The sequence below is a fragment of the Malaclemys terrapin genome, chromosome 3 (genome assembly GCF_027887155.1).
Source record: "Malaclemys terrapin pileata isolate rMalTer1 chromosome 3, rMalTer1.hap1, whole genome shotgun sequence".
Lineage (NCBI taxonomy): Eukaryota > Metazoa > Chordata > Testudines > Emydidae > Malaclemys > Malaclemys terrapin.
The window spans coordinates 136,522,443-136,547,354 of record NC_071507.1 but is presented as its reverse complement, the minus strand read 5'-3'; the positions used below and the strand labels follow the sequence as shown (position 1 = coordinate 136,547,354).

At 43.6% G+C, this 24,912-nt stretch overlaps 1 protein-coding gene across 2 annotated transcripts in view; it reads left to right on the top strand.

Moving 5' to 3' along the window:
* The first annotated feature begins 18,234 nt into the window (after positions 1-18,234).
* MANEA (mannosidase endo-alpha) overlaps positions 18,235-24,912 on the top strand; it is a 32,055-nt gene continuing 25,377 nt past the window's right edge. The window contains exons 1-2 of one of the 2 annotated variants that reach the window (XM_054022263.1): positions 18,235-18,429; positions 22,641-23,230. In XM_054022263.1, the coding sequence (XP_053878238.1) occupies positions 22,684-23,230 (547 nt within the window). In that variant the 5' untranslated portion in view covers positions 18,235-18,429; positions 22,641-22,683. Of the gene's footprint in view, positions 18,430-18,616; positions 18,790-22,640; positions 23,231-24,912 lie in introns of those variants that run through there. The other variant, XM_054022264.1, reaches the window with a different exon arrangement.

Genomic DNA, 24,912 nt, shown 5'->3' with positions numbered 1-24,912 from the left:
AAAGCCAGGCAGTATACATGCACATAAGATAACGAACCCATCTCTTGAGCGCGTGAATGCTAGCTGCAAGGAAACAATCAAATTAGCCAAATAAGTTTCCCAAACACAAACACTGGATTGAAGGTCACTCCTGCCTCGTTGCCATGGGAGCAGTTTGCCGCGCCCGTGGGCTGGCGATTCGGGAGCTATGCATTCCTACAGCCTGCCTGGTGCGAAGGTTGCGGATCTCTCGAGACATCTAGATAGACTTATGTGCAGTGCTGGGGAGGAGCTGGTGGTCGTGGTACATGTAGGTACTAATGACATAGGGAAGGATAAGAGAGAGATCCTGGAGGCCAAATTTAGGCTGCTAGGTAAGAGATTAAAGTCCAGGACCTCCATGGTAGCATTCTCTGAGATGCTCCCAGATCCATGCGCAGGGCCAGTTAGACAGGTAGAACTGCAGAGACTCAATGTGTGGGTGAGATGATGGTGTAGGGAGGAGGGGTTTAAATTTATTAGGAACTGGCAAAACTTTTGGGAAAGAGGGAGCCTATACAGGAAGGATGGGCTCCACCTAAACCAAAATAGAACCAGATTGCTGGCACTTAACATTAAAAAGGTCATAGAGCAGTTTTTAAACTAAGGGCTGAGGAAAGCCGACAGGTACGGAGGAGCCAGGGCCGGCTCCAGGCAACAGCTTAACAAGCAGGTGCTTGGGGCGGCCAAGGGAGAGGGGCGGCACCTGCGGCAATTCGGGGCGGCAGGTTCTGCCGCTGAACTGCCGCCGCTGATTGCGGCTTTTTTTTTTGCTTGGGGCAGCAGAAATGCTGGAGCCGGCCCTGGGAGGAGCACATGGTTCGGACATCGCTTAGGGGACGATCTATTAGTAGAAAATCTCTCTGTCCTATTGACGATGAGAGTATGGAAAATGATAAAATACAGGTAGGGTCTAATCAGAAACAGTCAAATAAAAAAAGAATCCCATTCAATTACATCGTGTAATGGCAGACAGCAAAAAGGAGACAAATTTTTGAAGTGCTTATATACCAATGCTAGAAGTCTAAATAATAAAATGGGTGAACTATTATTGATATAATAGGCATCACAGAAACTTGGTGGAATGGGGATAATCAGTGGGATACAGTAATACCAGGATACAAAATATATTGGAAGGACAGAACAGGTCGTGCTGGTGGGGGAATGGCATTATATGTGAAAGAAAGCATAGAATCAAACGAAGTAAAAATCATAAATGAATCAAACTGTACCATAGAATCTCTATGGATAGAAATTCCATGTTCTAATAATAAGAATATAGCGGTAGGGATATATTACCGACCACCTGACCAGGATGGTGATAGTGACTATGAAATGCTCAGGGAGATTAGAGAGGCTATTAAAATAAAAAACTCAATAATAATAATGGGGGATTTCAATTATCCCCATATTGACTGGGAACATGTCACCTCAGGATGGGATGCTCTTATTTTCTTTTCCTTGACACCTTAAATGACTGCTTCTTGGAGCAGCTGGTCTGGAACCCATCAAAGGAGCGGCAATTCTTGATTTAGTCCTAAGTGAAGCACAGGATCTGGTCCAAGAGGTGAATATAGCTGGACCGCTTGGTAATAGTGACAATAATATAATTAAATTTAACATCCCTGTGGCAGGAAAAACACCTCAGTAGCCCAACACTGTAGCATTTAATTTCAGAAAGGGGAACTACATAAAAATGAGGTTAAACAGAAATTAAAGGTTACAGTGCCAAAAGTGAAATCCCTGCAAGCTGAGTGGAAACTTTTTAAAGATACCATAATAGAGGCTCAACTTAAATGTATACCCCAAATTAAAAAACATAGTAAGAGAACCAAAAAAGAGCCACCGTGACTAAACAACAAAGTAAAAGAAGCAGTGAGAGGCAAAAAGGCATCCTTTCAAAAGTGGAACTTAAATCCTAATGAGGAAAATAGAAAGAAGCATAAACCCTGGCAAATGAAGTGTAAAACTACAATTAGGAAGGCCAAAAAAGAATTTGAGGAACAGTCAGCCAAAGACTGAAAAAGTAATAGCAATTTTTTTTAAGTACATCAGAAGCAAGAAGCCTGCTAAACAACCAGTAGGGCCCACTGGATGATTCAAGTGCTAAAGGAGCACTCAAGGACGATAAGGCCATTGCAAAAAAACTAAATGAATTCTTTGCATCGGTTTTCACGGCTGAGGATGTGAGGGAGATTCCCAAACCTGAGCCATTTTTTTTAGGTGATTGATCTGAGGAACTGTCCTAGATTGAGGTATCATTAGAGGAGGTTTTGGAATGTTTTGCGAATAGGGGCTGCTAACAGGGAGTTTCGCAAGGGAGTTCTCCAGGTGAAGGAGGAGCAATACAGCACCCTTTTGGGGTAAGTGACTGTCTGTAGTGTGTGTTTGTTTGTGTTTGTCAGTCTGTTTGTTTGTTTTGGTTGTTTGAAGGACCGTGTGCTGTGGCTGGCAGTTGGAAGCTGTGAGCTTCAAAGGAAGGTTTGAAAGCTAGAAGCCTCTGGTAAGTGGCTGAGCCTTCATCAGTGGGCGGGGCATTCATACAGGCCAGGGCTTTATAAATCAGCGCACAAGCGACCAGGGAGCTTTGCGAACAGGGGCTGCTAACAGGGAGTTTCGCAAGGGACTTTGGAAGGGGAGCAGGAAGGGGGCGAGGGTCCCTTGCCGGTTCCATCTGTTTTCTCTGGATTCCCCTTAATACCTATAAACCAATTACATCCAAAACTTCTTGCTTAAACAACCCTTTCAGCTGACAGGGGGCTGCAGACGGGAGTTTGACAGAGGGAGGCTTACGATGGTTAGGAAGACCCGCAACACCTGTGCCAGCACTGCTTCTGTCTCCTCCACCTGTGCCTGTAGCCAGGCAGAGCGCCTGAGCATGGATGCCTCTACCCAGATCCTGGTGTGGTTTTGCAGAGACTGTAACTTGCAATTTCCACTTACTGATATCCAGGCTGGGGGGACCATTCAATGTGAGAGGTGCCTGCTGGTGGAATCTCTCAGGCAGCAGGTGGGAGAGCTACAGGAGGAGGTGGCTAGGTTGAGGAGCATCAGAATCCACGAGCAATTCCTCGACAGTGTCCATGTGGAGACAGCTGAGGTAGCTGTCCCAGTACACAGGACTGCTGATACACCACTGGTGGAGGAGGAGAAGGCTCAGGGTGGACACTGGCAGCTGGTTACTTCTGGCAGCAGGCAGTGCTCCACCCCTGCTCCGAACCCTCCTGCCGTGGTTATAGGTAACCGTTATGCTCTTCTTGATACAGGAAAGAAGGAATCACTCCCTACAGTAAAGGAGGAGAAGCCTCGTACCCCTCAGGCTGGGAGGTCTGCTGCCACCACTGCGAATAGGAAACGTAGGGTAGTGGTGGTTGGAGACTCTCTGCTGAGGGGGACGGAGGCGCCCATCTGTCGCCCTGACATTTCATCTCGGGAGCTATGCTGCCTGCCGGGGGCCCGTATCCGAGACGTTACGGAGGCATTGTCGAGGATTATCCAGCCCTCTGACTACTACCCCATGCTACTCATCCATGTGGGCACAAATGATACTGCGCGGTGTGACACTGAGCGGATCAAGAGTGACTACAGGGCTCTGGGAGTACGGGTGAAGGAGTTTGGAGCGCAGGTGGTATTCTCTTCAATTCTTCCTGTCAAAGGTAGGGGCCCGGGCAGAGACAGATGCATCATGGAGGTGAATGCCTGGCTGCGAAGATGGTGTCGCCAGGAGGGCTTTGGCTTCCTAGACCACGGGATGCTATTCGAGGAAGGACTGCTAGGCAGAGATGGCGTTCACCTTTCGAGGAGAGGAAAGACCCTATTCGGACACAGACTGGCTAACCTAGTGAGGAGGGCTTTAAACTAGGTTCGACGGGGACAGGTGAGCAAAGCCCACAGGTAAGTGGGGAACATGGAGACCGGGGAGATGGGTCGGAAACGAGAGGGAGTGTGGGCTATATTGGCAGAGAGAAAGGAGGGTCAGGACAAAACTGGGAGGAAAGATCAAACCAGTATCTTAGATGCCTATATACAAATGCGAGAAGTATGGGGAATAAGCAGGAAGAACTGGAAGTGCTAATAAATAAATACAACTATGACATTGTTGGCATCACTGAAACTTGGTGGGATAATACACATGATTGGAATGTTGGTGTGGATGGGTACAGCTTGCTCAGGAAGGATAGACAGGGGAAAAAGGGAGGAGTGTTGCCTTATATATTAAAAATGCACAAACTTGGTCTGAGGTAGAGATGGACACAGGAGATGGAAGTGTTGAGAGTCTCTGGGTTAGGCTTAAAGGGGCAAAAAACAAGGGAGATGTCATGCTAGGAGTCTACTACAGGCCACCTAACCAGGTGGAAGAGGTGGATGAGGCTTTTTTCAAGCAACTAACAAAATCATCCAAAGCCCAAGATTTGGTGGTGATCGGAGACTTCAACTATCCGGATATATGTTGGGAAAATAACACAGCAGGGCACAGACTATCCAACAAATTCTTGGACTGCATTGGAGACAACTTTTTATTTCAGAAGGTTGAAAAAGCTACTAGGGGGGAAGCTGTTCTAGACTTGATTTTAACAAATTGGGAGGAACTCGTTGAGAATTTGAAAGTAGAAGGCAGCCTGGGTGAAAGTGATCATGAAATCACAGAGTTTGCAATTCTAAGGAAGGGTAGAAGGGAGAACAGCAAAATAGAGACAATGGATTTCAGGAAGGCAGATTTTGGGAAGCTCAGAGAGCTGATAGGTAAGGTCCCATGGGAATCAAGACTGAGGGGAAAAACAACTGAGGAGAGTTGGCAGTTTTTCAAAGGGACACTATTAAGGGCCCAAAAGCAAGCTATTCCGCTGGTTAGGAAAGATAGAAAATGTGGAAAAAGACCACCTTGGCTTAACCACGAGATCTTGCACGATCTAAAAAATAAAAAGGAGTCATATAAAAAATGCAAACTAGGACAGATTACAAAGGATGAATATAGGCAAATAACACAGGAATGCAGGGGCAAGATTAGAAAGGCAAAGGCACAAAATGAGCTCAAACTAGCTACAGGAATAAAAGGAAACAAGAAGACTTTTTATCAATACATTAGAAGCAAGAGGAAGACCAAAGACAGGGTAGGCCCACTGCTTAGTGAAGAGGGAGAAACAGTAACAGGAAACTTGGAAATGGCAGAGATGCTTAATGACTTCTTTGTTTCGGTCTTCACCGAGAAGTCTGAAGGAATGCCTAACATAGTGAATGCTAATGGGAAGGGGGTAGATTTAGCAGATAAAATAAAAAAAGAACAAGTTAAAAATCACTTAGAAAAGTTAGATGCCTGCAAGTCACCCGGGCCTGATGAAATGCATCCTAGAATACTCAAGGAGCTAATAGAGGAGGTATCTGAGCCTCTAGCTATTATCTTTGGAAAATCATGGGAGACGGGAGAGATTCCAGAAGACTGGAAAAGGGCAAATATAGTGCCCATCTATAAAAAGGGAAATAAAAACAACCCAGGAAACTACAGACCAGTTAGTTTAACTTCTGTGCCAGGGAAGATAATGGAGCAAGTAATTAAGGAAATCATCTGCAAACACTTGGAAGGTGGTAAGGTGATAGGGAACAGCCAGCATGGATTTGTGAAGAACAAATCATGTCAAACCAATCTGATAGCTTTCTTCGATAGGATAACGAGTCTTGTGGATAAGGGAGAAGCTGTGGATGTGGTATATCTAGACTTTAGTAAGGCATTTGATACAGTCTCGCATGATATTCTTATCGATAAATTGCGCAAATACAATTTAGATGGGGCTACTATAAGGTGGGTGCATAACTGGCTGGATAACCGTACTCAGAGAGTTGTAGTTAATGGTTCCCAATCCTGCTGGAAAGGCGTAACGAGTGGGGTACCGCAGGGGTCTGTTTTGGGACCGGCTCTGTTCAATATCTTCATCAACGACTTAGATATTGGCATAGAAAGTACGCTTATTAAGTTTGCGGATGATACCAAACTGGGAGGGATTGCAACTGCTTTGGAGGACAGGGTCATAATTCAAAATGATCTGGACAAATTGGAGAAATGGTCTGAATTAAACAGGATGAAGTTTAACAAAGACAAATGCAAAGTGCTCCACTTAGGAAGGAAAAATCAGTTTCACACATACAGAATGGGAAGAGACTGTCTAGGAAGGAGTACGGCAGAAAGGGATCTAGGGGTTATAGTGGACCACAAGCTAAATGAGTCAACAGTGTGATGCTGTTGCAAAAAAAGCAAACATGATCCTGGGATGTATTAACAGGTGTGTGGTGAGCAAGACACGAGAAGTCATTCTTCCGCTCTACTCTGCTCTGGTTAGGCCTCAGCTGGAGTATTGTGTCCAGTTCTGGGCGCCGCATTTTAAAAAAGATGTGGAGAAATTGGAAAGGGTCCAGAGAAGAGCAACAAGAATGATTAAAGGTCTAGAGAACATGACCTATGAAGGAAGGCTGAAAGAATTGGGTTTGTTTAGTTTGGAAAAGAGAAGACTGAGAGGGGACATGATAGCAGTTTTCAGGTATCTAAAAGGGTGTCATAAGGAGGAGGGAGAGAACTTGTTCACCTTAGCCTCTAAGGATAGAACCAGAAGCAATGGGTTTAAACTGCAGCAAGGGAGGTCTAGGTTGGACATTAGGAAAAAGTTCCTAACTGTCAGGGTGGTTAAACACTGGAATAAATTGCCTAGGGAGGTTGTGGAATCTCCATCTCTGGAGATATTTAAGAGTAGGTTAGATAAATGTCTATCAGGGATGGTCTAGACAGTATTTGGTCCTGCCATGCGGGCAGGGGACTGGACTCGATGACCTCTCGAGGTCCCTTCCAGTCCTAGAATCTATGAATCTATGAATCTATGGAATAAATTGAGAAATTAAACAGTAGTAAGTCACCAGGACCAGATGGTATTCACCCAAGAGTTCTGAAGAAACTCAAATGTGAAATTGCAGAACTACTGACTGTAGTCATTTAAATCATCTTCTATACCAGATGACTGGAGGATAGCTAATGTGATGCCAATTTTTAAAAAGGGCTCCAGAGGTGATCCCGGCAATTACAGGCCTGTAATCCTGACTTCAGTACCAGGCAAACTGGTTGAAACTATAATAAAGAACAATATTGTCAGACATATAGATGAGCATAATTTGTTGAGGAAGAGTCAACATGGTTTTAGTAAAGGGAAATCATGTCTCACCAATCTACTAGAATTCTTTGAGGGGTCAACAAGCATGTGGACCAAGGGGATACAGTGGATATAGTGTACTTAGATTTTCAGAAAGCCTTTGACAAGATCTCTCACCCAAGGCTCTTACGCAAAGTAAGCTGCCACGGGATAAGGGGGAAGGTGCTCTCATGGATTTGTAACTGGTTAAAAGATAGCAAACAAAGGGTAGGTATAAATGGTCAGTTCTCAGAATGGAGAGAGGTAAATAGTGGTGTCCCCCAAGGGTCTGTTCTGGGACCAGTGCTATTCAACATATTCATAAATGATCTGGAAAAAGGGGTAAACAGTGAGGTGTCAAAATTTGCAGATGATACAAAATTACTAAAGATAGGTAAGACTCAGGCAGACTGTGAAGAGCTACAAAAGGATCTCTCAAAACTGGGTGACTGGGAAACAAAATGGCAGATGAAATTTAATGTTGATAAATGCAAAGTAATGCTCGTTGGAAAGCATAATCCCAACTATACATATAAAATGATGGGGTCTGAATTAGCTGTTACCACTCAAGAAAGAGATCTTGGAGTCATTGTGGATAGTTCACTGAAAACATCCACTCAATGTGCAGCGGCAGTCAAAAAAGCAAACAGAATACTGAGAATAATTAAGAAAGGGATAGCTAATAGGACAGAAAATATCATGTTGCCTCTCTATAAACCCATTATACGCTCACATCTTGAATAATGCGTGCAGATGTGGTTGCCCCAGCTCAAAAGATATATATTGGAATTGGAAAAGGTTCAGAAAAGGGCAACAAAAATGATTAGGGGTATGGAACAGCTTCCTTATGAGGAGAGATTAATAAGACTAGGACTTTTTAGCTTGGAAAAGAGAAGGCTAAGGGGAGATATGATTGCGATCTATAAAATCATGACTGGTGTAGAGAAAGTAGATAAGGAAGTGTTGTTTACTACTTCTTATAACACGAGAACTAGGAGTCACCAAATGAAATTAATAGGCAGCAGGTTTAAAACAAATAAAAGGAAGTATTTCTTCACACAACGCACAGTCAACCTGTGGAACTCCTTGCCAAAGGGTGTTGTGAAGGCCAAGACCATAACAGGGTTAAAAAAAGAACTAGATAAATTCATGGAGGATATGTCCATCAATGGCTATTAGCCAGGATGGGAGGAATGATGTCCCTAGCCTCTGTTTGCCAGGAGCTGGGAATGAGCGATAGGGGATGGATCACTTGATGATTACCTGTTCTGTTCATTCCCTGTGTGGCACCTGGCTCTGGCCACTGTCAGAAGACAGGATAATGGGCTAGATGGACCTTTGGTCTGACCCAGTAGGGCCGTTTTCTCTGGAGAATCAGTGCTCTCGTCGAGTCAGTGATTCCCAAAGAATAAGCCTGATTTCAGCCAAAACACAGCTACTGTGACCAAGTTTTGGCACGTATAACACACATCAAGGCCAGATTCCAGAGGAAATCTAAGATGGGTGTAGCCTTTGTAGACCTGTCATCGGTCTACGATATGGTCTGAATTAAAGGCCTGATGCTGAAGCTCGCAAGGATCATCTCCTTCCTCAAAACACTATGCCTGCTATGGACGATGCTGAGCAATAGGGGGTTATGTGTCCCCATTGGGCGATGAAGTCAGTTCACCCCCAGTTCCTCAACAACGGACTGCCACAAGGCTCGGTACTCACACTGACACTCTTCAATGTCTACATGGGCGACATGCCACCCACAAAAATCATGCAAATTTGCATATGCATATGACCTTGTCCTTGCAACGCAAGCACCCACCTTCATCAACATAGAGCCCAAATTGAATGGGGACCTAAACAGCATGGAGGAATATTTCCAGAAATGGAGGCACAAGCCAAATCGCCACAAAACAACAGTCACTGCATTCCATCTTGATAACAGGAACACTATGCACACCTTGAAAGTGACCTTCTGTGGCAACACTGTCATCATGATCCCACTCCAAAATATCTCACAGTGAAGCTGGATCGCACGCTCACCTTCCACAGCCATCTGAAGAAGATCGCCGCCAAGACAAAGGCCAGGGTCAACCTGGTCCAGAAACTGGCAACCGCAAGATGAGGAGCATCAGCATCAGTATTATGGACATCAACAATGGTCCTTGTGTACTAGCCAAGTACTATTCAAAGGTATATCACACTCAACTTGTTGATGTCCAACTGAACACTGCAATGAGTGGTATGAGTGGTACAACTGGTGGGGGGGAGGGATAGCTCAGTGGTTTGAGCACTGGCCTGCTGAACCCAGGTTTGTGAGTTCAATCCTTGAGGGGGCCACTTGGGGATCTGGGACAAAATCAGTACTTGGTCCTGCTAGTGAAGGCAGGGGGCTGGACTTGATGACCTTTCAAGGTCCCTTCCAGTTCTAGGAGATAGGATACCTCCATTGATTTGATTTGATTAGCAACTTTAATGAGAGCCTTAACCCCAGGTGCCCTCTCTCCCCCAGTGCTGGGAAGGACCAGGTCCCAGGCTGGTGACACTGCTCTGCCAGGGCTCAGCCCTGCACACAGGTTAGGGAGCATGAGCAGTCCCAATGAGGAATGGCCAGACAGCGGGTCTGGGGAAGGCAACAGCTCCATCCTGTGCTAACTGCCCACACAGTCCCTTATGGCACAGATCTGTATAGAATCTACTAGCACATTTCATGTATGCTCCATCACATAGCCCCTTGTGCACCCCTACCCTCCTCGCACTTATGCTGATGCTAATGTATCCTCTTCTCCCCTAACCCCTGCACTCCCGTTCTGCGTCACTTCTCTTCTAACCTCTTCTATGCTCCCTTTTCCACTAACCCCCCTGTACTCCTTCACCCCTAATGCCTGCATTCCCTTGTGGCCCTAGCCCCGTGCACCCCCTCCCCACGCCTCCCAGATACTTGGCCGGTCTCATACCTCCAGCAGCTGCAAGTAACTTGCCAGAAACCAGCTGTGCCACCTATCCTCCTTCTGCCCTTCTCACCAGTACCATGATCAGCTCCCCCACCAGGATGCTGGAGAAGGGATAAACCATCTGGCAGGGTGGGCCCAGTATGCTGTACCAATGAGCTAGCCTGCAGGGCCACCATTTAGGGAGGGTGAGGTGCCTAACAGAATCTGAAATGACACCCCTGCTCCACTGTGGTATAAAACTGGGGGGGGGGAGGAGCAGGTGCCCCCTTGCCCTCCCTAAATGCCACCTCTCACTGCAAACACCTTGAAAAGATCCAGTTTTAAGAGGATGCACACTCTACGTTTTCTAAAAATCAGGCCCCTTTCAGGTATCTCAAGTTGAATGCCTAGAACCACTTGTCACTCTGAAAACCTTGGTTTATGAGAGTAAGCAGGAAACAACCATATGCCTGAATTTTACTTCCGGTTTGTTTGTGTGTACAGTAAAAATAGCAGATATGTTTAACTAGCCACAAAATAAATATTTCAGATTTGCAATCTGATGCCACTGACACCAGCTTCCATAGGCCATGCATTCTTTTCTCCCACAACCACCTGTCCTTCTACCCTATCCCTTACATATGCAATATCCTTTTGATCTGGTCTGCAAAGCTACTAACCCTTCCCTTTCCCCATCAAAGTCCCTCTGTAAAACCCACTTCTTCAGGAAAGCATACAAGAAGTTACCCAATTAAAAAATATGATTCCTTTTATTAAACCTCATCCCATCATGGAAGTATCTTATTGGTATTACCCATTTCCTCCCCCTAACTCTCTCCTTACTCTCTTGTGATCCCTTGTTACAGCATTGCTAATTAGTTTGTAAGATCCTCAGGGCAGGAAATATATGTTTATCTGTTCTGTGCAGCACTTCACACAATTAGATGTTTTAAGAAATGGTTATTGCTATTATGGATACACTGGACAAAGATAAATCACGCTCTGCCAATAATCTAATGACAAAAAAAAGTGTTAGTGACTGTTATAATGAAGTGCTTGTCCATTTGCTAGCTTAGTTGAAGACTTCCTCTTCTGTTGGCAATAAATCAGTTGCCAAGTTTGCCCATAGGCTTGAGCACAACAATAACTGCATGGAGTTCATCTCCATTTCATCACATAAAACTGTCTGCATCATGAAGGCAGATCTAATTAATTTGAAGATGTTATTGTTTTAACTGCATAATTAAGGAAATTACTGTTCTCGGCTGGCATTTTCCCAACTACTAATGCTGCTCAGTGGACTATATAATGCATACAGATATCTGAAGAAACTGCTGCACCCTGATACTGTACCTTCCTCTCAGTGATCTTGCTTTGCAGCTGCAAATTCTAATTTAAGATCCCAAAACAAGACCTAGTTTTAGGGAAAGCATTCTGTAGGTAGAACAGCTCTTCAACAACTTCATGTGTTGAAGAGTGGCTAATATAATAGTCTTTTGAACATATAAAGCAAACACTGGATAATGCTCTCTTACATCTACAAATATACATAGAGGGAGACAGTGTAATAGAGGAACCATATAATAGAGAGTGGTATCAGGTTTCCCATCCCAACAGGGGAGTTCAATATCACTGCCTTGGGGGGCAGTGTATGGTCCAATCAGGAACTGTGTTGTGTAGCTCAGTATTTTTTGACCCAACGACCTATCCATTTTTCTTTCAAGAAAATTTTAGAAAAAGGCAGAATAGTTTATTTCCAATTTACATTTCACTGAAGCTAGTAAAGGCACATACTATCTATCACCTGTCAAAATGTCAGCCTGAATACCGCATGGAGGTACAGTACTTAACTGGACTCACCCTGTGTAAAACCACTGACAGCAGTAGTTCAGTGACCCAACACTAAGGCATACCACCACTGTAGGTCTCAAAGAGAAGTATTTTTAAAAGCCTCAGAGAGATATCATGCCACAGAATGTACCTGGATCTCCAAGGAACACTAAACCCACTATCAGTGTCCCATATTCTCCTCTCTTTGAGCAAAAGCCTAGTCATAGCCCAACCCCTTCCTTTTAAAAGTTCACTTACTCAATTAATCCCAACTGCTAACCTTTCCTCCAGGCCTGATAACTTGGTACACTCCCTTTGGGGCAGGTGATATTCCTCACATAAAAAGGAATCTTATTAACCCTTTTCACTCCTTGCTGGAGACAAGGTAATACATCTCTTTCACAGGACCCAAGTAGTAAAGAATGATCATATTTCCACCTTTTGCACTGCACTGAGACATTTCTAAATGTGAAAATGTTGTATTGTGAAAAGTAACTTTCAAAATGTCATTGTTGGGTTCCATACTTTTTGTCCCTTACTAATTTCATATCAAATTGACTCAGTGTACAACTAAAAAACACTCTTTTTTAAATTGCCAGCCTTCTAAACTGAACATGGGATCTGAAAGTTAAGCTGGGCTCTTTGTTAGCTCAGGTATCAGCATTATTGTTAAAGATTCCATAGGTCAAATCTGATACTCAGTTCCACCTGCCTAACCTCATTGTCTTCCTTCAGGATGTTCAGCTAGGTGAGGGAAAATTTCAGTTATAGTCAGTGCTTCATAGAATGCTCTACCAGATTCAGCTCATCCCATCCTGCCCTGCCCTGGTTCCTCCACACTCAGTCACATCTACTTCAGGGACTGAATTAGCTGTCCAGGGGCCTCTTTAAGGAAAGAAGGTTACTGAACTTTTCTGCCATCTCAATTCCCCTCCCTACTGGCAAACTTTCAGTGACAAGGACCTGCAATAGGATCTCCATTAGGTTAAGCCATTGTAGACCATGGACTTACTCTAAGCCAGTATCTGCACTTTGCTTACCAACGTAAATCTTATTGAGGTACTGAGACAAACAATTTGTAATGGATACATACATTTTATTTCATTAGTAAAGCTATGGAAAATATTTATATAGTTGTTTCAGTGGGGAAAGTTTATGTCACACAAACCAAGGAAGTTAATCAAATTTACATCTAATTATACTGTGCTTCTATATGATTATACACATGTGCTTACTCAGGGCTAACCTTAGGCACAAACAAAGCAAGTAGCCCCTTGGAACCTTACACGTCTGAAGACCAGTGATATAGTATAACTCTGCAATTAGTAGTCCTATTTCCATTTCTGATTTTATTGACAGAATAGAAGAACTCCTTCTATCCTACATACCTACCAATGTGACTCTGAAACAAGATCAGGAACACGGTGATGTTTGGTGTTGGGAGCCTTGAGCTATCTAATGGCCCCCCAAACCAGTCAGATTTGCCTTTCTCTGACATACAGGGAGGAAGTTCTATAAATGTCTGTTTGCTTTTTAAAGTTGTGTTACCCTGTATTGTCAATAAAAAATATTACATCTTGCAAAAGTTTGTGTATATTGCTTGAGTGATAATTGAAAATGGTTGATGAGTTAGAAATGTGATGCAACAGCATTTAGCTAATTTAATTCTCTCTGGATGTTAATACTGAATCAATTAGAAAATGATTATCCAGTATTGGAGCACTTTAAAACCAAATTGATACGTCTTAAAAATGTGCACATAGACTAAATGCCTCTAGGCAAATTTTAGAAAGACAAGGTGGGTGGGTAATATCTTTTATCTGACCAACTTCTGTAAGGAGCATGTGATGACCTCTTGTTTGAGGTGGTTCCTGCTGGAATGAAGTACAGTAAGTGGTTCTTCCGTTTTTTGAAGTCCTTCTGCAGAGCTATGCGATATAGAGTAGTCAGAGACTTATGGATGGTTAGGCCTCTGGGGATGATGTTTAGTTTCTCGCCTTGCTCATGAAGCAGGTGTTCCTGTTACATTTTTGCTTTCTTTTTCTCCATGGAGTTTCCATTTCAGATGGCAACATTCAATATCTTCCATTGTTGTATGCAGTGTTGTATCTGTGTTGGTCCATGGACCACAATGTTTTGGTCCTGGGATCAGCATGGCTACAATGTCTGGTCAAATCTGTTTTTTGTTTCTTTAAAACCTTTTGGCTGCTTTGGCTCTTCTTCTTGTCAGCACAACCTATCACAAATATTTCTAAGGCATCTATCATCCTGGCATATAAACTCTCAAACCTTTGCATCATCACACATTTCTTCCCTTGAATTGTCTAGGAACTGTTCCTTCATCTATCAACATGGAGGAATTTTCGTTCATGAGGCTACCTATACTGAATCACCTACACTGCCAGTAGATGAAAACATTATTGTCCCATCACAGTTCATTTAATCTACAAAATAGCACACTTGAGGTTCTTAAAATCTAAAGTATATGGAACTCAAATCAGATACTAAATTATATTCATAGCTTGAAAAGTACTCCTGGGGAAAATTCTGTCTTGAAAACAAAATGTATGTTTTCTCTTTAATCTTCTCAATGCCAGCAAAGACTGAAAATGCTTTTGTTCCAGAGCATTATATATTATTACTACTAACAGACAACTGTTAAAAATAATTAAGGTTGCTTAATAATTAATAATTAAGGGAATGCCTCTCCACACAAATCCTTGAAAGGAAGAACTTGTCCAGTTATGTTATCCTTTATTAACATGTGTTAACTCACATATAACGCATTTCCTGCTTTCATTGCCCTTCTGTGAATAAGCTCCATACACATCCAACAAGTATAGTAACACACCATATTCCTCAGAATCACACAATAATGCAAAACCTTAACTCCAAACTCAGCAACATTAACATACATCTATTATGCATCCAAGCCCAAGCAAAGTGTATAATGTATTATTTTTACATTAGATAGATATTAATAGTACTAGTGATATTCCCCAGTGTCAGTGTAGGGAATATCTGTTAGTACCAATAAATGTATTACGTAACCATAACAAGTTAAAAGGAAACTTTTCAAGTGAACCCACTGTACTTATTATGACGATAACACCCACTTTTATTAGACTATGCTCTTTTTGAGGCTTTCGCAACACATGTTCAGACAATAGGCAAAACATGAAAGGCATTCTTTTCTAAGAAAAGCATCACCCCACGCATGCTGGACTTTGGTTCAAAATCTGATATCTGGCCATTATATAGGGATATACTGGCAGATTTTGGAAATCCACAATGTAGATCAGTCAGTTTCATATTGACTTTACTATCACTTGTATATATGTACAGTAGTTACACTGCTGTACAGTTGGAACAAATCCATAACAAATACATCTATTTAATGAGCCAGTCAATAAATACCAGGATTAGTTACATAATAAAAATGGTACTATGGCCTTGCAATAGCATTGGGTTATATTCAGAGCTTAAAAAATCCAGTCATCCATGGAGTGAAGCAAGATTAACTTGCTGAGTCCCATTCAACTTCTTCATAACCTAAGCTTTCAATTTTTAAATAATGGATATGTCTAGTCTTTACCACTGCACAACAATCTGTCAAACATGTACCAACTGAAAAACCAAAGCAGTGCTGTCTTCCAAAGTCTACAGATGGTTCCAGGTCTTCTATTGTGCTCCCAAAGCTTTTCCAAGTTGCAGCAGAATTAAAACTAATCAAACTTGGTAGTTTTCACTGCTGTTGTGTAAATCCATGTTCAATTATCTTCTGCTGCTACATAGGAAAGATATGGGTGGCAGCAGAAGCAGGCCCTGGAGGTAGCCATTGGGAAGGAAGCCTCAAAAGTAGCAGTCAGGGGAGAAGTACAAAGTATTAATATAAACAAATAACATAAGTATGCAGGGACAAAATTAGAAAGGCCAAGGCACAAAACAAGATTAAACCAGCTAGAGACATAAAGGGTAACAAGAAAACATTCTACAAATACATTAGAAGCAAGAGGAAGACCCAGGACAGGATATGCCTATTACTCAATGGAGGGGGTCGGGGTGGAACAATAACAGAATATGTGGAAGTGGCAGAAGTGCTAAATGACTTTTTTGTTTCAGGTTTCACCAAAAAGGTTAGTAGAGATTAGACGTTTAACATAGTGAATACCAGTGAAAACAAGGTAGGTTCAGAGGCTAAAATAGAGAAAGAACAAGTTAAAAATTACTTAGACCATTAGATTTCTTCAAGTCGCCAGGGCCTGATGAAATACATCCTAGAATACTCAAGCAGCTGACTGAGGAGATATCTGAGCCATTAGCGATTATTTTTGAAAAGTCATGGAAGACAGGAGAGATTCCAGAGGACTGGAAAAGGGCAAATATAGTGCCAAAATACACAAAGGAAAATAAGGACTACTTGGGGAATTACAGCCCAGTCATCTTAACTTCAGTACCCAGAAAGATAATGGAGCAAATAACTAAGCAATCAATTTGCAAACACCTAGAACAGGAATCAGCAATCTTTGGCCCGCGGCCCACCAGGGTGCTTACCCTGGCGAGCCGGGACAGTTTGTTTACCTGCCACGTCTGCAGGTTCGGCCAATCGTGGCTCCCACTGGCCGCAGTTCACTGCTCCAGGCCAATGGGGGCTGAGGGAAGCGGCAGCCAGCACATCCCTCGGCCCGCACCACTTTCTGCACCCCTGTGCACTCCAACCCTTGCCCTGAGCCCCCGGCCTCAACCTGCACCCCTCCTGCATCCCAACCCCTGCCCTGAGCCCCCTCCTGCAGTCCGCACCCCTGCCCTGAGCCCCCTCCTGACTCCGCACCTCTCCTGCACCCCAACCCCCTTCCCTGAGCCCCTTCCTGCACACCGCACCCTCCCACACCCTGTACTCCCTTCCGCCTTCCCACACCCTGTACTCCCAACCCCCAGCCCCAGCCCTGCATACAATTTCCCCACCCAGATGTGGCCCTTGGCCCAAAAAGTTTGCCCACCCCTGATCTAGTCTGACCTCCCATATAACACATGCTATAGAACAGGTATCGGCAACCTTTGGCACGCAGCCTGCCAGGGTAAGCACCCTGGCGGGCCGGGCCAGTTTGTTTACCTGCCGCATCTGCAGGTTCGGCCAATCACAATTCCCACTGGCTGCGGTTCGCCGCTCCAGGCCAATGGGGGCTGCGGGAAGTGGCGCAGGCGGAGGGATGTGCTGGCCGTCACTTCCCACAGCCCCCATTGGCCTAGAGCAGTGAACCGCGGCCAGTGGGAGCCGCAATCGGCGGAACCTGAGGATGCAGCAGGTAAACAAACTGGCCCGGCCCACCAGGGTGCTTACCCTGGCAGGCCACGTGCCAAAGGTTGTCGATTCCTACTATGGAACTTCCTCAAAATAATTCCTAGACCATATATTTTGAAAAAACATCCAATGTTATAAACTATAAGGAATGATTTTAAACAGCAACAAATCGTTTAAAATAAAGAATTTTTGAGGATTGTAGGGGTTTATAAAATATTTCATGAATCAAGTCTCCTTTACTAGCTTAAAGAAGAACAGGAGTACTTGTGGCACCTTAGAGACTAACAAATTTATAGAGCATAAGCTTTCGTGGACTACAGCCCACTTCTTCGGATGCATCCGAAGAAGTGGGCTGTAGTCCACGAAAGCTTATGCTCTAATAAATTTGTTAGTCTCTAAGGTGCCACAAGTACTCCTGTTCTTCTTTTTGCGGATACAGACTAACACGGCTGTTACTCTGAAACTTTACTAGCTTAATACATCATTTCAGATCTGCCTTGTTTAGGCACTCGGCTATATCCCAATATATATATGTCCAAACCCAGCCCTGAAAAGCCGCTGCTCAGACCTACCGTCCTGCTGGTAGGGAAGAAGCCCCGCTCACCCTATTTGGGGTAACTCTTATCCCCTCTGCCTGCTTTCCACTGCCTCTTTACCTTATCCTTCACCCAGGCTGCAACCCTGTCCCTGATTTTGTCCAACCGCATGAACCTCTCCCCTTCCCCGGCCGCACGTGTTTGAACAGCCCGTGAATGCAATTCACCGCCCACTGTACAACTTTGGCAGTTTCCCCTCCCGCCACCCTTCGCAGCAGGGAGCATGTTCGGAATCCCAAGTGCGGGCACAGTGAGGGCAGAGGAGGAGTCAGCAGGTATTACCGCGCATGCTCAACAGCCAACTATGACGCGACCGGACTCCCTCGTCTCTTCGGGGAACGCGCTCATTTCAGGGCAGAGGCTTCGCCGGTAGCTACTGCGCATGCTGAGAAGTCTGAGCATGCTCAGTAACAGCTTAGGGACCAAAACCCGAACTGACTTGACTCAGCCCATGATCACCCCGCATCCTCAACTGCCCCAGCAGGCCTCGGTGCGGACACCAACTGCCTCGCGCCCGCGAGTAGCCGCTAGGCGGAGCGCTGCTGCTTCGCTTTCCCCAAGCTGTAGGGCCGCGCCCCCGCCTTCGACTGGTGAGTAAGGGGGGCAGCCTCCAAAGTACCCGCCTCCCCCCTTCACACCCCGGGGCCCCTGCTCGCAGCGCCGCTCCGGACTGGGGGCCCCATGCTCGGCACGGCCGTGGGGGCGCGCGCAGGCAGCAGTGACGCTGGTGGGGAGCGGGGGGGATGGTGCCGGGGGGCGGCTGCTCCGACCCAGCCCCTGCGCGCTCCTTTTGCGGGCCGTGGCTGGCCTGCGAGTGAGGAGGGCGCACAGCGGAGTGACACCTGCCCCCCCGCCCCCGGCCAACATTTTTGGGCCGGACCCGCGCCTGGACGTGCCTGTGCTGGGACCCGGGGCCCGTCGCCACAGGGGCTCAGGCCCACAAGCGTCAGGTATCCTCCGTGGCCCTGAGTCCGCCTGACGCTCCCTGCTGGGCTTACAGCCCCACGTTGTTGGGTTTTGTTTTGTTGTTTAATTTAAATGTTTGTATCACTCACGTTGGTGTGCGAGAGCCACGCGAATCAAGGGGGAAGCTGACACACTGTGCGGAGGAAACTGAAAATGGCTCTTAAGCTAAAGTCCGATTAGTCCCAAGTGTACATAAACTGGCAGAACCAGCCGGCAGTTTCTCTCTTTAAACCCTTTTAGTTGTAACAGTTTTAAGTGGGGTAATGTCGTAGATTCTCCATCACTGGCAATTTTTAAATAAAAGTCGGATTTTGGACGTTCTAGTTCAAAGAGGATTTAACATGGGCCTAGCATTTGCTGAATTAGCTAAGGGGGGCAGACTAGGTGATCATGGTGGTCCCTTCTGCCTTATAATCAATGAATTTATTGAAGCCTTTGCAGGACTGGGACACTACCATGTCTAAATACAACAAAATATTTAGCATTGATGGGGAGGGGTAGCTCAGTGGTTTGAGCATTGGTCTGCTAAACCCAGGGTTGTGAGTTCAATCCTTGAGGGGGCCACTTAGGGATCTGGGGCAAAATCAGTACTTGGTCCTGCTAGTAAAGGCAGGGGGCTGGACTCGATGACCTTTCAAGGTCCCTTCCAGTTCTAGGAGATGGGATATCTCCATTAATTTATAGCCTTTTGGCAGGGAAGGAGGGAGGAGAGGGGAGGGGAACTGGATAAAACAGAAAGAACCGTGTTATAATTATATTATGACTTGTTTTAATTGTTTTAGACAGAGAAATGAAAATATGTCTCTCTCTCCTACACAAACCACTGTTGTTTTTACTGTTTGTGTCATCAAAACCTACTCAGTAGAGCACAAAGATAAAATTGCCAATGACTGGTTTCAGCTGCGGTGCTGAAGTTCAAGTAATCACAGATACCATGCAAATGAAAATTGATCTCATGATACTACTAGTTTCAGAGTCATAGACTCTTCCAGGAGGAACAAGTTAGGCAATATCTAAATGAATATGAAAAACAAGCTGAAAAAAATCAGAACTTTCAGACCTTATTTTTAATGCATTTTTTAATCCACATATTTATGAGACAAAAAAGATTATGCTTGAGAGTTATTAAAAAGGGGTAAAATTACATTAACCTTGAAGGAACAAGACCCATGGATTTCCTCTCAGGATGAGAGGCAAGAATTAGTAATATGAAAGCCATATGGAAATTATTATTGCAGGACACAAATGGTGGTAGAGGAAAAAGTGGCTTTTATGTCTGCAGTCTCTAAAGATTTGGTAAAAAGTAGCTTTTTCATATATAGGAATTTAGAAAGCTGTGAGTAAAGTAGATATGTAAGGGTTTTAGAGAAATAAAGACTAGTGAAATACGGATTACACAATCATGCACATGGAAAAATGTCAGATTTTACAGAGTCCTTATGGAATGAGAGATGTTTCAGTATCTTTATCTATAGTAGGAGTAGCTAAATTGGTAGATTTCAAATATTTTGAGTCCCATATCTAAGCCCTACTCCCCAGACCAGGAGGAAGAAACTGGAACAACTCTCACAAATGTTTGAGACTTCAGGAGTTGAGCCACCAATTTTGTTTCGAGTGAAACAAGTTGCCTACATTACTGACAACAGGTAAAAAATAAGTTAATGTGTGCAGCTGCATTCCAAGGCAAAATGCATGATAATTGGCTTGGTAGAATTCAATTTTTATTTTATAATTTCAACAGATAATATTGACTGCTTCCTTTTTAAGTATTTTTTATTTTAAATTCTTCACAATTGCGCATGTTGGGATGGGTTTTAAGCATTTTTTTGTCAATTTTTAGAGATTTAAAATTTCACAGTTGAGAAATTATGGGCAGGTCAGAAAGTAGGGAGGGCCTGACAATTATTTAATAACAGTGGAAGTTGACATTTTAAAAGTTAAAGATTTATGACAATTAAAATACAAATTGTCAACATCATGTGTCAATACACAAAGTAAATATCATTACAACAACTTAAATGAACTTAAATAAATTGCAGAAGCAGTTTAAATCCCATGGATTTACCAGTGATAAAGTATCCTCTTGAAACAGTGCAGAAGGGTTCATTTACAAACTGAACAGCCATTTTCACTGATAAAGTCCTGTGACGGAGTTGTCTATATAACAGTTAATGGTCAGTTGCCAAGTTTGTTATGATGTCTCCAAGTTCCAGTTAGGATCCCGGGGCCATTGAGCAAACCATTGTACAAATCCATACAATAAGAGGGTCAGTGTCCCAAGCTTACAATCCAGAGTCTGAAATTTGTATGTTTACTCCAGTGGGAATTCTGCGCCAAAAACCCTAAATTCCGTGCACAGTGTTTTAAAATTCTGCATATCTTATCTGTCAATATAATGCATTATAATCATACCGGTTTCAGTTATTTTGGTTTATTTCAAAATATCTGTCAGCAAGTATCTCTGTTACAATACAGATGACAAAAAAGATTCAGGAAATGTTTTTTGACAAATAGATTCCTTACCAGGCTTATTAATACAGAACTTTGCATAATAATTCATTTAAACTACAATACAGAAACTTATTTCCCACACCCTTTATCTGCACCCCTCAGAAGAAGTGCAAAGGTCTTTGCTTGGGGGAGTCAGGGGTAATGGAGGAGCTGAGCGAGAGGGAAATAATTTTTGGAAAGGAGCCTGGAAGTGAACCTGGAGGATTGTTGGGTGTGAGTGGGAGAAGTATGGAACACTTTTTTGGGAGGAGGGAGGATTGTTAGGGAATTGGGGTGCCTCCCCCAGGCAGACCCTGGCTGACCTCTAGCCTCTCCCATTCAGTCAGGCACATCTGCCTCTGTCCCCGTGTGTACCTGCACCCTCCACTCAGCCACCTCCTTACTCCTGTCCCCAGGTGTCGCTGCACCCTTCTCCCCACATCCTTTGTGTCCCTGCACTGCCACTCAGCTACTCCTTTGATCCCATGTGGCCCTCCACCCCCCACTCCCATTTAGCTCCTGGCTCAATGCTGTCCCCCGAGTAGTTCCTGTGCCCCTGCCCCAGTCTGTCTCCCCCAACCCTTCTGAACCCCAGTCAATGTGACCCCCAGCAGCTCTGGGTGCCCTGCGGTCTGTCGCCCCTCAATATGCCCTGCGGTCTGTCGCCCCTCAATATGCCGTGCCTCTTCACCTGTCCCCACGGGCAGGGGGCTGTAAGGAAAGCATCCTCTCTGGGACTGACTGCTCTAGCCCTGAGCTGGCTGCTCCCTCTTTTGGTGCTATAGCGGCCACTGGTGAGTGTAATTGCAGTGCCTCTTCAGCAGAATGTAGTATTTTGCAAAGGGGGAAATATCTACAGGAGACATGAATTCTGTGCATGCACAGTGACATAGAATTCCCCCAGGAGTATCAAGTGCACAAAATAAAAAATCACAGCTATATTATGGTGTTTCTGTCAGTGACACAGGGTAAGCACGAAGCAGTGGCTTGGAAATAATGTAACCAGAATTCCCATTTCATATAGTTTAGTGGCAGCTTGGGAAAACCAGGAAGCCAGTTGAAAGGTAGGATGTTCCTTAAAATGTATAATCCTTGGATGCTGTAAAGCTTCACTTCATGGTTCACTAAAACATGTCTGCCTGCTCTTTGAGAATGTATGTGTTTATTTTGTCGTCTTTTTCCCAGCAAAGGCGATATGTACAAGAGTATGCAAACATAGTGTATTTTTAGAAATTAGTTATGTTTATTCCTATATCTCTTATTTAGAAATTTTATGAAGAGTTTAATATTGTTGAATTGATAGGTGACAAGAAATCTGATTTAAAAATATTTTTTTCTTCACCAGTTGTAGCTGGAAACCTGTTGTTTGGACATTGAACTATGACATCATGGCAAGATTTCACAGAAGAACGTGCATTATTTTGTTGCTTTTTATTTTATTCATTTGCTCCATGATGATGGCTTTGAAGACTCTGAGACCTGACAGAGCTGGTTTTGGGGATCCATTTGGACTTGGTCTCTTACCGGAACTTCAACGGACAACACTCTTGGAAAATAAACACAGTCCCCTAACTGCTGCCAGGGGGGATAGCGTAACACACACCAATAATTTGCACACTGTTGCATTGAATAGCATTAAAACATCTATGGCCTCTGTAAGAAAGTTGGAAGAGGAATTGCCTTCCCCTAATTATAACTTTCATGTGTTCTACTACAGCTGGTTTGGGAATCCACAATATGATGGTAAATATATTCACTGGAACCATCCACTGGTGCCACATTGGGATTCCAAAATTGCAAACAATTACCCAAAGGGAAGACACAATCCTCCAGATGATATTGCATCCAGTTTTTACCCTGAACTTGGAACTTACAGCTCTAAAGACCCTTCTGTCATAGAAGCCCACATGCAACAAATGCGTTCAGCCTCTGTTGGTAATAAATGTTTGTTTATTTTTGGCATAGTAGTCATTTGTTTGACCTCAGATACTTGAGTAAACAGAACTGTTCACCTCCTTTGTTTTCTCTAGATATTGAAATGTAAGGGGACTTTGGTATTTTCTTTTTGTGTGCACAGGAGATTTGTGTCAATGATAACTTCATGAGAACTTCTGTTTTTAACAAGTGACTTTGTACTTTATGTTCAATCCCTAACTTAGTCTCTCGTCTTCCAAGCTGCTTCATACAGATAGACCTGTTCAGAGCAGATGCAGGATTGGGGGCTATATTTATAGCTGTTTAGATGAAGGAATTTAATATTATTTGTTAACTTGTTTAACAGTACTCTGTGTGTAGTGTATAAAATAGAAAAATACAGATATAGGCATTTTTGTAGTGGATATGGCGTCTATCAAATAGAGAAGATCAGTGCTAGATGTTTCTGTAATGGTTCTCAGGCAGACTTGCTTGTATTTACCTGGGTGTCAGCTCCCTCACATCTCCAGCCTGTTAGCCACCCAAACAGTCTCTCCAGACTCGGCCTTACTTTTCCTAGTTTAAAAATAGGTACACCCCAGTCCGCCCCTTTGAAGCAGTCCCTTATCCACTGAATACTTACAGAAATCCTAGGTTTGCTGCCTACAAGGGGGTAGTGTACACACCAGCTTCTGTGATCGTACTCAGGATCAGTACCTTGGTTAATATCACAGCACTGAACTACATTTATAATGAAAACAACATAAGTTTATCAAACGTTCAAGCGATAATGACTAAAGATAATGGAAACATAAGGTTACGTATAAAATAATTACAAACCACTTTCTAGAGACTAAATTTAATATACTAACTTCCAGTCTAAATAAGTTTCTCACACCCAAAGTCTCTTGCAGAGTCTTCCACCAAGGTAGGAAGAGATCCTGGTTTCATAAATGTAACTGTGTCTTCTGTTTATATCTTACATGCAGGGTAAAGCTGTGTCTTTTTGCCTTTTCCTTCTGTTCCCCAAAGTTCATTGTCTGTCCCCGGACAGACAGTGTACTGCCTTCCTGTTGATTTTTAGATCCCCCATTGTCTTTGTAAATGACTCTCCATTGCGTTACCTTACAGTGCTTAATTTACATGCGAGAGAGACTGGTGAATAGGCATCCTTTGACAGAAAACTCTGTTTATCAACTCTGCCTCGACACAGATCTTAAAACGTATATACTTACACTCCTTCTAGACAGATTCTATATAAGTTTCACAACAATATTATTGACCAACATGATTGATCCTGGCTTTCATTTATGATTTCACACGATGTTCTTTGGTGAACCAGAATGTATGTACCAGGATCAGTGTATTGTAATCGCATTGCCAGTTGGCATTGTAGCGTTTGAGTCACAGTTTCAGAGGCTGGTTCAAGAAATCCCATAATAGACAATTATGGAATAACCTGTCCACAGAGGAACATTCTAGCCAACCACTATCACCTAATAATTGTTTTATGCCCTGATTTATGAGGGATTATATCCCTTGTACAATTTTCCTCCTGTACTTTGTAACTAAGGAAATTTTTACTATCCATATACATGTCCAATGCTTCTTTGAAATTTGTTACGCTCTTGACAACATTAATGCCTGGTAGAATGGGTTGTACTGTAGGCTAATTGTTTAATTTTTTAAAACTTATAGACCAG